The following is a 16,564-nucleotide window of genomic DNA, read 5'->3' as shown; positions in this document are numbered from 1 at the left end:
ACGGATATTGTAGTGATCTTATATAACCACAGTTGAGTACACCTCAGTGCATATTAGTCTCAAAAAGGTGCTCCTTTTAAGGTTATCCTTCCACCTTCGTTAATTGTAAACAGTGTCGTACCAAAACTCACATATGTGAGAACAAATAGACCGCATATAAAGTTATCTTTTTATCAGGTGTCGTACCCCCACTCACAGCATGCTACAGTAGTAGTAGTAGTAGTTTCTTAATAAAGGTATCTTTAATGGATATGGTGATGCGTACCCCAACTCACTGTGGATAATATGGTGCTGCTCCCACACAAGGATTATGTCAAAACACCAATTTATTCTGACACACTCCAATACACATGTAAAAAATACGTAAAAAAACTAATCAAGGAGGATCCTACTCACAAGAGAAGCTGGATGCATAGGAAAAGATGGAATAACGACCTGGGTGTGGTTGGATCCAGTAACCCACACAGATGGAAAGGGTCCACAAATGTTCCAGTCTCACATAGAATTTAGAATGGGTCCTCCTTGCCACCCAACGCGTTTCGATCCTGGGGATCTTTTTCAAGGGATGTTGATAGTCTAGCAGTCTAGCTATTTATACCATATTGCCCGAAATTGTTGCACTTCTGGTTTCCGGATCTGCGCTTAATCAATATAACTTTGCAATAAGCTCTTACATGTGGTATTAACCCCTTACCGCCGCAGCCTGTTTTTGCATTCCTGACAGAGCCCTTTTTTTCAAATCTGACATGTATCACTTAAGTGGGGATAACTTTTTTTTGCTTTTACTTATCCCAGTGATTTTGAGATTGCTTTCTCGTGACACATTGTACTTCAAGTTAGTGGTAAATTTTGGTCGATACAGTCTGTGTTTTTTTGTGATAAATACCAAAATGTCGTAAAAAAATTGAAAATTTTGCAATTTGCAAAATGTTAAATGTTCTGCTTGTGAGACAAATAATCATACCACTCTAAATAGTTAATAACTAACAAAGACCATATGTCTACTTTATGTTGCCATCATTATTTCAACCTCCTTTTAATTTTTTTGGACACTAGGAGGCTTAAAATATGAATAGCAAATTCTCAAATTTTCAAGAAAATTTCAAACACTGATTTTTTTAGGGACCAGTTCAGTTCTGATGTGACTTTGAGGGACTTGTATGTGAGACACCCCCATAAATGATGCCATTTCAAAAACTGCACCCCTCACAGTATTCAAAACAGCATTTTGGAAGTTTGTTAACCCTTTAGGTGTTTCACAGGAATTAAAACAAAGTGTAGGTGAAATTTCTAAATTTTTCTAAGGAACACAGTAGATTTTACTAGAGAAATGTGACTAAAAATTGATTCCCCCAATTCTTTTGTTTTCATAAATATCCTATATGTGGCCCTAGTGTGCACGTTGACCAAACCACAGGCTTCATAATAGAAGGAGCACCTACTTGATTTTGGAGCCTCCTTTTTATGAGATTATTTTTTAGGCACCATGTAGGTTTCTAGGCACCATAAGATGCTAAAAGTTAGGAACCCCCCCACAAGTGACCCCATTTTACAAACTACACCCCTCAGGGAATTCATCTAGGGGTATAGTGTACATTTCAAACCCCCAGGGGTTTCACCAATTTTGGTACAACTGGGCTGTGAAAATGAAAAATTATATTTTTTTACACAAAAATGCAGTTCTGGCTCAAAATTTTTCTTTTTTCACAAGGAATGAAGGAGACAAAGCACCCCAAAATCTGTGCCCCAATTTCTCCCGAGTACGGCAATGCCTCATATGTGAGCAAAAAATACCATTTGGGTGCATGGCAGGACTCAGAAGGGAAGGAGTGATTTTTGGATTTTGCAGCACAGATTCTGGTGGAATGAATGGTGGGTGCTATGTTGCATTAGCAAGACCCCCGAAGCACCAATACAGTGGAACCCCCCCACAAGTGACCCCATTTTGCAAACTACTCCCCTCAGGGAATTCATCTAGGGGTATAGTGTACATTTCAAACCCCCAGGGGTTTCACCAATTGTGGTACAACTGGGCTGTGAAAATTAAAATTTAAATTTTTTTACACAAAAATGCAGTTCTGGCTCAAAAATTTTCATTTTCACAAGGAATGAAGGAGACAAAGCACCCCAAAATCTGTGCCCCAATTTCTCCCGAGTACGGCAATGCCTCATATGTGACCAAAAAATACCATTTGGGTGCATGGCAGGACTCAGAAGGGAAGGAGTGATTTTTGGATTTTGCAGCACAGATTCTGGTGGAATGAATGGTGGGTGCTATGTCGCATTAGCAAGACCCCCGAAGCACCAATACAGTGGAACCCCCCCACAAGTGACCCCATTTTGCAAACTACACCCCTCAGGGAATTCATCTAGGGGTATAGTGTACATTTCAAACCCCCAGGGGTTTCACCAATTGTGGTACAACTGGGCTGTGAAAATGAAAAATTACATTTTTTACACAAAAAAAGCAGTTCTGGCTCAATATTTTTCATTTTCACAAGGAATGAAGGAGACAAAGCACCCCAAAATCTGTGCCCCAATTTCTCCCGAGTACGGCAATGCCTCATATGTGACCAAAAAATACCATTTGGGTGCATGGCAGGACTCAGAAGGGAAGGAGTGATATTTGGATTTTGCAGCACACATTCTGGTGGAATGAATGGTGGTGCTATGTTGCATTAGCAAGGCCCCCGGAGCACCAATACAGTGGAACCCCCCAAAAGTGACCCCATTTTGCAAACTACTACCCTCAGGGAATTCATCTAGGGGTATAGTGTACATTTCAAACCCCCAGGGGTTTCACCAATTGTGGTACAACTGGGCTGTGAAAATGAAAAATTACATTTTTTTACACAAAAATGCAGTTCTGGCTCAAAATTTTTCATTTTCACAAGGAATGAAGGAGACAAAGCACCCCAAAATCTGTGCCCCAATTTCTCCCGAGTACGCAATGTCTCATATGTGACCAAAAAATACCATTTGGGTGCATGGCAGGACTCAGAAGGGAAGGAGTGATTTTTGGATTTTGCAGCACAGATTCTGGTGGAATGAATGGTGGGTGCTATGTCGCATTAGCAAGACCCCCGAAGCACCAATACAGTGGAACCCCCCCACAAGTGACCCCATTTTGCAAACTACACCCCTCAGGGAATTCATCTAGGGGTATAGTGTACATTTCAAACGCCCAGGGGTTTCACCAATTGTGGTACAACTGGGCTGTGAAAATGAAAAATTACATTTTTTACACAAAAATGCAGTTCGGGCTCAAAATTTTTCATTTTCACAAGGAATGAAGGAGACAAAGCACCCCAAAATCTGTGCCCCAATTTCTCCCGAGTACGGCAATGCCTCATATGTGACCAAAAATGGCAGGACTCAGAAGGGAAGGAGTGATATTTGGATTTTGCAGCACACATTCTGGTGGAATGAATGGTGGGTGCTATGTCGCATTAGCAAGACCCCCGAAGCACCAATACAGTGGAACCCCCCCACAAGTGACCCCATTTTGCAAACTACACCCCTCAGGGAATTCATCTAGGGGTATAGTGTACATTTCAAACCCCCAGGGGTTTTCACCAATTGTGGTACAACTGGGCTGTGAAAATGAAAAATTACATTTTTTTTACACAAAAATGCAGTTCGGGCTCAACATTTTTCATTTTCACAAGGAATGAAGGAGACAAAGCACCCCAAAATCTGTGCCCCAATTTCTCCCGAGTACGGCAATGCCTCATATGTGACCAAAAATGGCAGGACTCAGAAGGGAAGGAGTGATTTTTGGATTTTGCAGCTCAGATTCTGGTGGAATGAATGGTGGGTGCTATGTGGCATTAGCAAGACCCCCGAAGCACGGTGAAATGATGAACCTAATAATCCATAGATGTGTGGTATATTTTAAAACACTCCTTTATACATAGGCCGGGTTTGTCGGGGCAAGTTTCACAGTGGAAAATAGTATCCTTTCTTATTCCCTTTTTATAGCAAACTTTGCACCTTTTTTGTGTCCTGCCCTTTTTTGCAGTGGAGGGGATTTCGTTAGGAAAATGCTGCCCTGGTACAATACGGGGGCCAGTACTAGAAGTACTGGGGCCCTCTGCCTGCTGGTTCCCAAATATTAGGCCCTTTATGACTTCCTCTTGAAAGTGCATAAATGTCCCCCTCTGGCTGGTAGAACGGAATAGCACGTAAGCGTTATACAGTGCCATCTGGATGATATACACGGCCAGCTTCTTGTACCAGATTTTTGTTTTCCGCAGGGCACTGTACGGCTTCAGTACCTGATCTGAAAGATCCACTCCGCCCATGTACTTATTGTAATCTGGATAAAATTAGGTTTTGAGGTGTGGGTACTGGTACCTCGTACAGGGACGGAGGTGGTACTGTCTCCATGAATTGTTGTCAGTATAAGGACATCCCTCTTGTCCTTATATTTGACCAACAACATATTTTCGGTGGATTGTGCCCTGCTTTCACCCCTTCTCAGTACTTGGGCAATGTGCGTTTTTGGGAGGCCTCTTTGGTTCTTGCGCACAGTACCGCAAGCTGCTGTACCTCTTGAACCAAGGGCCTTAAACAGGGGGATGCTAGTGTAAAAGTTAACCACATAGAGGTGATAACCTTTATCCAGGAAGGGGTGCACTAAATCCCAGACAATTTTTCCACTAACACCTACGAGGGAGGGGGGGCATTCTGGCGGTTCAATTCTTGAATCCTTCCCTTCATATACCCTAAACCTGTGGGTGTACCCTGAGGTGCTTTCACACAGTTTATACATTTTTATGCCATACCTTGCCCTCTTACTGGGAAGGTACTGGCGGAATTTAACCCTTCCTTTAAAATGTATAAGGGACTCGTCGATACAAATAAATTTTTCAGGGATGTACATCTCTGCAAATTTGGCACTGAAATGATCAATGACCGGCCTGACTTTGAATAGCCGGTCAAAGGTGGGATCATCTCTGGGTGGGCACTGTGCATTATCGGTGTAAAGTAAAAATTTAAGGATTGTCTCAAAACGAGTCCGAGTCACGACCATACGGTAAAGTGGGGTGCTGTACAGAACATCTGTACTCCAATATTGCCTAATTTCTGGCTTTTTTACTATGCCCATATGTAACACCAGACCCCAAAACGTCATCATCTCTACTGCATCTACAGGGGTCCACCTAGCAAATGATGACGTGGGGTTTTGAGCAATAAACTGCTGGGCATATAAATTACTTTGGTCCACCATTAATTTTATAAAATCATCAGAGAAAAATAATTTGAAAAAGTCAATTTCTCTGAGACCTGTTGAATCAAATTGGATTCCTGGGATGACCAAAAACTCAGGAACCTGGGGCTCAAAATTGTCTGGTGGTGGGGTCCATATGGGATCAATCATTTGGGGGGGGGGGGTCTCAGCTGCTCTACGGGGGCGTCTTTGAGGGGGTCCCTCATCACTAGAGGAGGAAGATGAGGTTAAGACGAATCCTTCAAATTCCCCGCTTGCATCACTGGCTGTGTCAGAGTCAGAGGCAAGCATGGCATATGCCTCCTCCGCTGAATACATTCTTTTGGATGACTGGGATGACATTTGGGATGACATTTGGGATGCCATTTTTATTTTTGTGTTTCTGTAAGTGCAATGTTTCAACACGTGTATAGTGTAGGGGGGGTACAAACTTTATTTCAACACGGGGGGTATGTAGTGTGTAGTGTGTATGTAGTGCAGAAAAAAAATACTTTATACAGGAATTTGATCCCAATAAAAAAAAAAATCAACCCTGTGGCAAAAATGCTGATCTGTGATGTACGTCACTCAGCAACTTCAAGGCAGCTTTTGGTACAACCTTGAAGGGGTAAAAAAAAAAAAAAAAAACTGAACAGCGCTCAAAGGCAACAGGAACTTGATCCAAAAAAAATAAATAAATAGATCAACCCTGTGCCGAAAATGCTGATCAGTGATGTACGTCACTGATCAGCGCTCAGCGGCCACAGGACACCCACAAAAGCAACGTGGGTGTAAAAACAATTTAACAAAAAAAAAAAACCACAGCACTCTCCAAAAAAAAAACAATTTAAAAAAACTGCAGAAAAAAAATTATATCAACCCTGTGCCAAAAATGCTGTTCAGTGATGTACGTCACTGATCAGCGCTCAGCGGCCACAGGACACCCACAAAAGCAACGTGGGTGTAAAAACAATTTAAAAAAATAAACCACAGCACTCTCCAAAAAAAAAAAAACAATTTAAAAAAACTGCAGAAAAAAAATTATATCAACCCTGTGCCAAAAATGCTGTTCAGTGATGTACGTCACTGATCAGCGCTCAGCGGCCACAGGACCACCACAAAAGCGACGTGGGTGTAAAAACAAAACCCCACTGCACTCTCCAAAAAAACAAAACTGCAGATCAGTGATGCAATGATGCAACACTGATTAGCAGTGAGGGGCAGCAGGCACACAACTGTGGGTGCAACCTGACAGGGTATATATATAAAAAAAAAAACCTGCACCCCCAAAAAGTTGCTGATCAGTTAATTTATACTGATCAGCACAAAAGGGGGGGCAGCAGGGGGGGCATCAGTCAGTTGCACAGGCAGCACAACCTTTGATGCAACTGACAGGTATATATATAAAAAAAAACCCTGCACCCCCAAAAAGTTGCTGATCAGCCCATATATACTGATCAGCACAAAAGGGGGGGCAGCAGACACAAAATATAGCACTCTCTATCACTCTCTGTCACTATCTCTCACTATCTCTCACTATCTCTCACTATCTCTCACTCTATGACACTGCAGCAGCAGCACACAGGAAGTCACAAGATCCAGGAAGCATCCAGCTGCTGGCAGCACGCTACCAGCGGTGATCAGGTAAGTATCAGGCAAGGATCAGGTCAGTATATCACGACAGATTGGCACGGTGACCGCTCTGCACGCAATTCCAGACCGGAATGGCGTCTGCAGCGCAGTCACCGTTAGTTTAAATCACGCGCCATGGCTGTGATTGGTCCGTAGGTCCGACGGACCAATCACAGCCTTGGGGGCAGGTGGGGTGAGGTGTGGTCATCACCGTTGACCCCCTCACACCCCCTCACACCCGGCGGTGATTGATCCCTGTGTTACCGAGCGTCTGATTCGCCGGTAACGCAGGAAAACGCTGCGATTGGCTGTTCACATTGAACAGCCAATCGCAGCGATCGACGACGGGGGGGAGGCATCGCCGCCCCCCCTGGGCATGCTGGGACATGTCTGCTGTCAGGGACAGCAGACATGTTTAAACTGTCACCGCGTCTATAGACGCGGTGACAGTTTAAAGTCATGACGTATATATACGTCATGTGTCGGGAAGTACATCCCGGCCATGACGTATATATACGTCAAATGTCGGGAAGGGGTTAAAACATATTATGCAGCCCTCCTAAGATTCTACTCGCTTTGTAGTGAATGCTAAGGTGGAAGACTTAATTGCGGCTATTTCCAAACATCCGAATGGAAATCCCGGACGTGTAACGGAAGTCGGCTGCGTTCCACCACAGTCCAACTTCCTGTTTTTGCGTTGCACCGGACCGGAAGTAGGGTCCGGAGACGCTGATGAACTTCTGGAAGTCGGCTGCGTTCCACCGCAGGCCGGCTTTCCATACTTGCGTTCCACCGGACCGGAAATCGTGTCTAGAGAAGCAAAAGGACTCTCTAAATTTGCGTTCTGGGATTTATATTTCCAGAATTTTAAACCTAAAGAATAATTTAAAAAATAATAATATAGTCTTAAGAGGGCTGCACATTACAATACATTAAAAGCATACCCATTACATTATGTCCATAAGCATATATTAAAGACATATACACGCATGCCCATTGCATAAAAAATTATATAGTCTTTAAAAGGCTGCACATTACAATATATCTAAAAACATACCTATTCATTACATCTACGGGCATATGCAGACTAAAATATTAAAATACATATGATTTTTAATAAAATAGATTAAAAAGATATAAGATAAAATGAAACACGGTAGTTCTTTTGATGAATGATGAGCACTATAGAGAAAGGAAAAATCTTTTAGTGAATTGAATTCCAAACAATGTAAACCAGAAACAGTCACTATTGTTGCCCTTTGGCATTAGAGTTTTATAGTCAAAAATGTATTGCATTTCAGTTTTAGCAAGTCTAGAGGCTATGGGGTATATTCAATCTGTGTCGAAACTGCCGTCTTGACGAAAAGACGTCAGTTTTCGACATGAATACATCGGAAGGGGTTCCGATGTATTAAATATTAGCAATATTAGCAATATTTTTCGGCATGTCACAATGTTTCGACATGCCGAAAAGCAGGTGGATTGAGGGTAGAGCTGTTAATTCACCTGCTTTTTACGGAAACACAGCCAAAACTGCTGTGTTTCCTTCATTCTCAATCTGGCAAAACAAGATGCAGGATTGAGGCAGGGAGGACGGCGCCGGGTAAGCAGCAGCAGCTTACACAGCGCTGTCCTCCTGTCCGCCGCAGCCCGCACCCTCATGCCGCCGCCCGCACCCTCCCGTACATACCCACCACCGAGCCCGGTGAGAGCAGCTCACCCAGCTCCATCTAGGCTCCCCCGCCGTCCTCCACCGTCCCACGCCGCCGCACTCACCCGGTCAGAGTGCCGACCTAGTGAGTGTCAATTATCAGCCAAATCTGACATCAGGATTTGGCCGATGAATTGAATAATGGATGCCGGATCCATTCCGGCAAAATGTATCCGGCATCAATTGAATACTACCGTATGTCCTTATCCCTAAAATCTGGAGTAATTGTTTTTAGACCAAAAAAAAACAGTAATATGGGACCCCAGACAGTTTTTGTTTGAAATGTAATGATAGGGCATGTGTCTCCAGGCTTTTTTTGATGTTACGTAAATGCTCTGAGATACGTGTTTTTAATGGACGTGACGACCTATATAAAATAGGTCACATGAACATTTGATGGCATAGTGATAAACATTGTGATAAATTCTTTGATATTCACTTGTTTGTTATTTATCTCAACAGTGGTGACTTTACTTTTTCTCCTTTAATATTTCTGCATGTAGACAAAGTCCACATCTGTAGAAACCAACAGATTGAATGCTTCATGGCCGTTGGTCTGGTTTTAATCTACTTGATGTTAATTTAATTTTCAAGTTGGGGGCTTTTTTTATAGATATAGACTGGTTTATTTGGAAGGAGATCTCCAATAATCTGATCTTTCTGAAGTATTGTCCAATGCGTTTGTAGAATTTTTGTACATTTTTGCCCATTCAAAATTTCCATTGTTTGTGCTTTTCTTGTTCTTGGTCTTCATTAGTGTGCTTCTGTCCATTTCTTTCACCTCTTTGAGGGTTACATCTAGAGAGTTACGATGATAGCCACATGCCTCAAATTTGTTTTTCATTTCACTGGCCTGTATATGAAAGATTTCAGGCTCTGTACAGTTCCTTTCGAGACATTTAAATTGCCCGCCGGGTATTGTGCCTAGCCATCTGTTCACCTGATAATTTTTCACCACAAAATCTGCAGTAAACTAATAAGGCCGGCGCTCCCTCCCCCACAGCAGCAGGACTACACCCTCCAGCCATGTTAAAAACACAGTGCACAATGTCAGGCAGTCGTACAGAGCAATATATACTGTGTACTTATCTGCTTACTGTGATGACCTCAGCGTTCTGTGGGGACAGCGCTGCCCAGGGAGAAACTTCTCTCTCTGTGCTGTATAGCGAAACTTGCATTCAGCCCTGTATTAGCTCAGCAGTCTTGGAGAGAAATGGTGCCAGCACCAGGAGCAAGGAAGAGACCAAGGGGGTTATTCTGCTTGGTGCGGTGGGACCGTACGCGGTCCGATCAGGGTTTTTTTGTTCTGCGCATGCGTAGCTTTCGCGATGCGCAGGTGCGGTGACCTCACACCGCTCACGGATGGGTATCTCCGTGCGGAAAAACCTGTCCGCAAGAGTACGGACATTGTGGGCGGCATGTGGGCATTTTTATGGGAGCGGCCGGAATAATGAGGAAAACTGGGCATAAACATGGGCGTACACGGGGGTGTGCACACAAAATGCACGGTGCCACAACTGTCTCGATCGGCGAACACGCCGTTCATTTTGGGACAAAAACAGGCGGATGCCGAAGATAGCTCCAGACCACCCATAGAGCTACCATATGAGAGCGGACGCCTGGGTCTGCTAATTAACGCAGATTACTAGTCACACACATACACCTGAATGTAATAAGCAATGCTGCAGGCTATTAAGTGAAAAACATTATTTTACTACCTGCAAGCCACACACACAGCCCTCATACACATTGGAAGCTTATCTTTCTACACTTCTCTACATGTAAAGGTTGGTTTAATTTTAGGTAACATTCATTGTAAGACATCGTGGAGGGTCCGTCCCCTACAATCCCCCCCTAAGCAGGGAGCCGGTTCTGGACCCCCCAGGACCCATGAAACCTCTATTTTAATCAGCCTGCTTCCCTCTGCACACAGAGCGCTGACAGGACGCGCTTCAGTCAACCTCTCATGCTGCTTTCAGACCGCATCTCTGGCTTTGACCCTGTATTTGGAAACGTTTCCAAAAACGGGTCTGCCAGATTAAACCTCTTTCACACCGCAGCACTTAAACGGTATATTACCGTTTAAGTGCCGATTTTTTGACACTGGCAGACCCGTTTTTGAAAACTTTCCAAATACAGGGTCAAAGCCAGTGCAGCCTTCAGCCCTCCCCTCCGTGCAGCTACCCCCTCCCCCCCCCCCTCGCGCATGTCGACATGCGCGTGTCGACGCCCCCCGCGCGTGTGCCCCCCCCCGTGTCGACTTACCCCGTGCCGGTACCTCCGTTGTGGATCCCGGCACTGCAGCTCAGTATGCTCGGAAAGCACGGTACTTATGTAGTATCTGGGCTGCCGATTTCTAAATCGGGTACATCGCATCGCATCGCATGCGACCATCGGATGCGATGCGATGCGATGCGATGACCCGATTTTTCCATAGGAATCAATGTTAAAATGGACTGAGTCCATTTTAACATGGAATTCAATGGGAAAAAGGGGTCCTTTTCATACCCCTACTATCCAAGTGGGCATGGAGTTGGATATAAACCTGTGGCGAGCGTAGCGAGCCACCGAGCCCGAAGCGTGGCGAGCGTAGCGAGCCCCGCGAGGGGACACAGAATACCGTCCCCTCGCGGGGCTCGCTTCGCTCGCCACGCTTCGGGCTCGGTGGCTCGCTGCGCTCGCCACAGGTTTATATCCAACTCCATGCCCACTTGGATAGTAGGGGTATGAAAAGGACCCCTTTTTCCCATTGAATTCCATGTTAAAATGGACTCAGTCCATTTTAACATTGATTCCTATGGAAAAATCGGGTCATCGCATCCGATGGTCGCATGCGATGCGATGCGATATCGCATCGCATCGCATCTGATTGTATGCCTTAACTTAAGGCATACAATCAAAAAATCGGCAGCCCAGATACTACATAAGTACCGAAAGCACTTATGAAAAAAGTGTCTTCCAGAAAATGGCTGCCCCATAGGAAACACTGTTTAAAAAAACTGTCTTTCGTATGGGGGCAGCCATTTTCTGAAAGACACTTTTTTCATAAGTGCTTTCCGAGCATACTGAGCTGCAGTGCCGGGAACCACAACGGAGATACCGGCACGGGGTAAGTTGACACGGGGGGGGGGGCGCCGACACGCGGGGGGGGGGCTCCAGTGCTGTGAATACTTAATGAGCGCTCATTAAGTATTCATTGTGCTGAATTTAGGACCCAGCTCATTGGCTGGGTCCTAAATACCGTTTCAGAACCGATTTTGAGCCTAAAATACTGGTTCTGAAACGGGTAGGACCCTGCATTTTAACCGGTTAGAAAAAACGTTTTTTTCTAACCGGTTAAGTGGTCCTGCACCTTTCAGACCGCACACATTACCGTTTTAAAACGGTAAAAAAACGGCAATATACCGTTTTTAAAGTGCGGTCTGAAAGGGGCATTAGTGTGTGAGAACTTCTAAAAGAAGTAACACACTGGATAAAACCTGCAATTACTAGTATATTAATAAAATAAAAAATTCCTAGCTATTCTATCCAAAAATAATCCAAAAGAAATGGCTGCAATATGCAGCCTGTCAGCACAGCACCCACTCCACTGGGCACCTAAAATGAACTGAAGTATCCTGGGATGCAGAAGGGAGGAGCCTGCCTCTCTCAAAGAAGTCAGCATAGGTGCCTTGCTCCTGCAGACCCTCCTACATCCCAAGGTTGAAGCTGTGTAACCAGGATGGACTCAGAGAAATGTTCTTTAGTTGCCATTGTGATGGTGCATTGTTTAATGATGCAGCGCCATACTTGCCCTTTGGCTGGGACGGGGTGACGTCATCCGATGGGACCCGGAAGTGAAGCAATGGCACTGTTGCGCAATTGTAGAATTGTATGACATTGTACAATATCGTGCGATATCGCATCGCATACCATCGCATGCCTTTTGGTATGCGATGCGATGGGCGCCGCTATAATACACAAGTACCTCTTTCTATCTACACACCACGTGCGGATATGTATGAAAGCCCCCCTGTGAGAATCCTGCGTTTGCCCCTGAGCGTTGCCCATAAAAGCCTATGGGCTTCTTTCACACTTCCCTTGCTATGAGGGTTCCAACCAGTGTTCCCTCTAAGCTGTGCGCACGTGCGCGCGCACACAACTCGCCGAGCATGCGCACAGACATTACAACAGAGCGCACAAAGCAGCAGTGGTCCCTTTTTGCAGTTGTGGACTCAATTAATGTGTGTTTCATCTATTAACTACATTCTGTGCTGTGTTTTGAATGTTTAAATGTTTAATATCATTTTGAAGTAAAGTGAACACAAATGCTGAATGTCATTTTCCAGTTATATATAAGTGCCGCACAAAAATTTTAATTTCCTTCCAAAGTTGCACAGCCAAAATCCTTTGCCGCACACAGCCTTTGTAAAATTTGAGGGAACATTGGTTCCAACAGGAACCCTCCCAACCTCCCCAGCATGCACAGATAGGGGTATGGGTAAAAACCGGACCAGAACAAGACCCCCGGACCGCCAGACCAGACATCAAAATCTGCATTCCGGAGCTTGTAGCGTCCAGTCCGGGGGGTGTCCTGTCCTGGGGGCTGCCTGTGACACCTGTCACCAGGTAGAGGAGGAGGGAGAGAATAAAGCCTCCTCCCTGTATGGTCCGGACATGTAGCAAAAACCGGACGGTCCGGACCACACGGGGAGGCTGTAATCTCCCCCTCCCCATGTCCCTGGTGATAGCTATCACAGGAAAAGACACCCCACGGACGGGACACCACAAGATCCGGAATGCATATTTGGATGTCCGGTCCGGTGGTCCAGGGTTTAGTCCAGGTGCGGTTTTTACATAGTCCCCACAGATAGGCCGGTTTCACACACTCCGGCTCCTGCCGGACGGTGAAATCCCGCACAACCAGGGAGCCGTGCCGCACACATTAGATGTGATTGGACACTATTGCGTCCATTCACACGGGACGGCCACGGCCCGGCCGCACGGTTGGAGCCGGATCCCGCCCCTGGAAGGGACGGCTTCCGGGCTGTGGCCATCCCCTCCATGATAATCTACTGTGTGCTACACGGCTTCCTGGCCGTAAGGGTTTTCGCCGCCCGGCAGGAGCCGGAGCGTGTGAAATAGCCCATAGGACTGGGTGTGCAGAACCCGGAAGTTTTTTTTTTGATGATTGAGCATCTCGCTCCAAGACTTAAATCATCCCACCCATAGGCTTAATGATGAGGAAAAGTTATGCAACAAATTATCACGCCTCAATACCATAACACACTGTACGTTAAGCAGAGTACAACAAGTCTGGGTTTTGTATTGTCTAATGGTAAAGGTGTGGCCCTTTGTCTATAAAATAAGCGTGTATGACAGCATGTTTGTGCATGTGTACATGTGTGTGTGTGACTTGGGTGTGTGTATAACACAGCATACGTAACAAGCTATGTGACAGTGTGTGAATAAGTTGCATTATGTGTAATAATTTGCTAACACCCTCACGTTACGTAATATAAACAAAGTCCCTTCACCCTATACATAGTCTCTCATTTAAATATATTGGCGTGTTGTAAAGAAAGCAGGGTCTCTGTTTTATAAGTATTCTGATTAACATAGATAACTGCACAGTGCTCGCCATTGCCAACTGACATCAGGGCAAAATATTTGGTTATTTTTGAAGAATAACAACGGCACAAATTTAACATCTGCCTCTTTGTATAATCCCAGCAGACATATTACACGCTACTCATTTGCAGTCAAACCTGCAGCTCTACACGTTTGAGTGCGATATTCCGGTGTTAAATCAGCACTTTTTAACAAGTGCATTGGCTGTACGAAGATTTAGGTCAGAGCTAGGGCGGGCGGGGAGTGGCGAGGCGTGTCGCAAGGACGCAGGTACGCCTTTCAGACCTGCTCAGACTTCACTGACATGAAACCTGTCACTACGCCGGTTGAAACCCATCTGGAGGTTTTGCAGGGGAACAGCGTATCTATTTATTGTGGATTTAGTTTATAGCAGACGTAGGCAGATATAATTACATAGAACAATATATCGACACGATATACTTGCCATGTTGTCCTCACCATCTCCACTAAAAACTGCTCTGGCTTCAGAAGTTTTTGTATGGCAAAATGAATCTTCTCTGGCACTGCCATCGGATAATCTTCTCAGAAGTGGTGCCAGCGGAGACCAGCGGGTTAAGGAACAGGTATTGATGACAGTGAAGAGGCAGAAACCTAGGAGCTCGCAATCAACTACTTTCATTCAAGGAAATAGAGGTAAGCACCACAATAAGTAGATTTACAAGGGTTCAGAGGTCGACCTGTGGATGGATAAGCAGGGGTGCAAGAATAATAGGGCCAAATGGAATAGGGCGAGAGTTTCAGAAAGTGCGAGATTTTGGGAGAGTGTTCCCATTTTTTTTAAAGTGGCAATCATTGACAAAGCAAAACAAGGTTGATTTTTCCATGTAATTGAAAATCTCTCACTTTCTGAAACTCTCAGCCTATTTACATTTGGCCCATAGAATCGGATTTAGCTTGGAAACAGACTCAATCCTTCAAATGAAAATTGAAAAAATCTCCCTTCCATCTACTATTCTGTAAGAACAGGGGTCCATTTATTAAGCATTCTATTAAGTATTCGGGAGAGATAAACTACCAACCAATCAACTCCTGTCATTTTTTCAAAACATGGCAGTTACCTGATAGGTTGGGACATTATCTCTCAACTTTATAACTCTTGAAGGCTTATAGGGCCTAAACACATAGGGGTAGATTTAGTTAACTCGGTGAATAAAGTGATAAAGTGTCTGTTTTTTATCACCAGCCAATCAGCTCCTGCATGTTATTTTTCACACCAACTTCACAAGTAGGAGCTGATAGGTGATAAAAAACAGACACTTTATCACTTCACAGAGCTTAATAAATCTGCCTCATAATGATGTAGGAGCATTTTCTAAAGCCCTGTACACATGGGGCGATATATCGCAGAGCGATATATATCACTCACGCTGAGCGATATACCGCTCGGTGTCCCGTTTGCATCAGCGACCAGAGATGGTCGCTGATGAAAAAGAAACTGCTGGTGGTGCACACTCCCATCGCTGGCAATATGGTTGCTCAGCGACCATATTTCAAGCGATATTTGCTATAATCGCCCCCATGTGTACGCACCTTTAGAGATCTCACTAGAAAATGCCCCTACATTGCTATGTACAGTATGCAGGGGCCATATTGATTGAAATGTGCGTCCCTGCGCATCACTATAACCTGGTGATTAATATAAAGCACACTAGATGTTAATACTAAATCAACAAGTGTGTTTGTGAAATGGTGTTTGCCTCAGTATTACGTATAGACAAATATATAGTACCTTGGACCAAATATTACACAGTAGTCCACAGGTTGAAGGAGCTGGGTCCATTCTGATAGTCATGACATTTAAATAAGCAATTTAAACTTCTTGTAGCTTTAAATTTATCTTGACGGAATTTCAGAGGTGTTTACAAATGACGGACTATTACATTTGGTCCACTGACTGAAAGGGAAATTTTAGAAGTGGTGGTGTTAGTGAATGGAGTTTGATAAACTTTGTAGTTCCTGTAGCATACATTTTTATGGTGGTTTTGCCTATTAAATTATGATGGTTTAAAAATTTTGATGCTTCATCTCACAGGCTATTACATTTCCCAAAAGTGTCCTGATAGAAATATTTGTTTACTAGCAAAATGTGACAAGGCTATACAGGTAATGGGTAACTTTTTGCACTGCATTATAGAGTATTTGCAGATTAAAGGTGCAAATAGTTAATGCTGCATTTACGCAACAGCACAGCATCTCTTCTGCCAGCCCGAATTCCCAGAACACCACTTGCAGCGCTATGGAAGTGTTGAGATCGGCCTGTTTAAAGATTCGGCTATTGACGCGTATATTCGGCTAGGAGGTGAAGGCATCCGTCCATAATTTAATCAACCCCCATTGTATCTATAACAATATTATTTGCAAATTCTTTTGAAATTTTA

At 44.3% G+C, this 16,564-nt stretch overlaps 1 protein-coding gene across 1 annotated transcript in view; it reads left to right on the top strand.

Annotated features, from left to right (window-relative positions):
• Positions 1 to 14,503: 14,503 nt before the first annotated feature.
• Positions 14,504 to 16,564, top strand: part of PKP1 (plakophilin 1) — a 168,622-nt gene continuing 166,561 nt past the window's right edge. Inside the window, exon 1 of the mRNA XM_083173187.1 lies at positions 14,504 to 14,819. Within this exon, the coding sequence (XP_083029313.1) occupies positions 14,612 to 14,819 (208 nt within the window). The 5' untranslated portion in view covers positions 14,504 to 14,611. The remainder of the gene's footprint in view (positions 14,820 to 16,564) is intronic.

The sequence above is a fragment of the Crinia signifera genome, chromosome 2 (assembly GCF_055691185.1).
Source record: "Crinia signifera chromosome 2, ASM5569118v1, whole genome shotgun sequence".
In the NCBI taxonomy this organism is placed as follows: domain Eukaryota; kingdom Metazoa; phylum Chordata; class Amphibia; order Anura; family Myobatrachidae; genus Crinia; species Crinia signifera.
The sequence above is the reverse complement of the archived record's forward strand: the minus strand, read 5'-3'. Positions and strand labels throughout refer to the sequence as shown.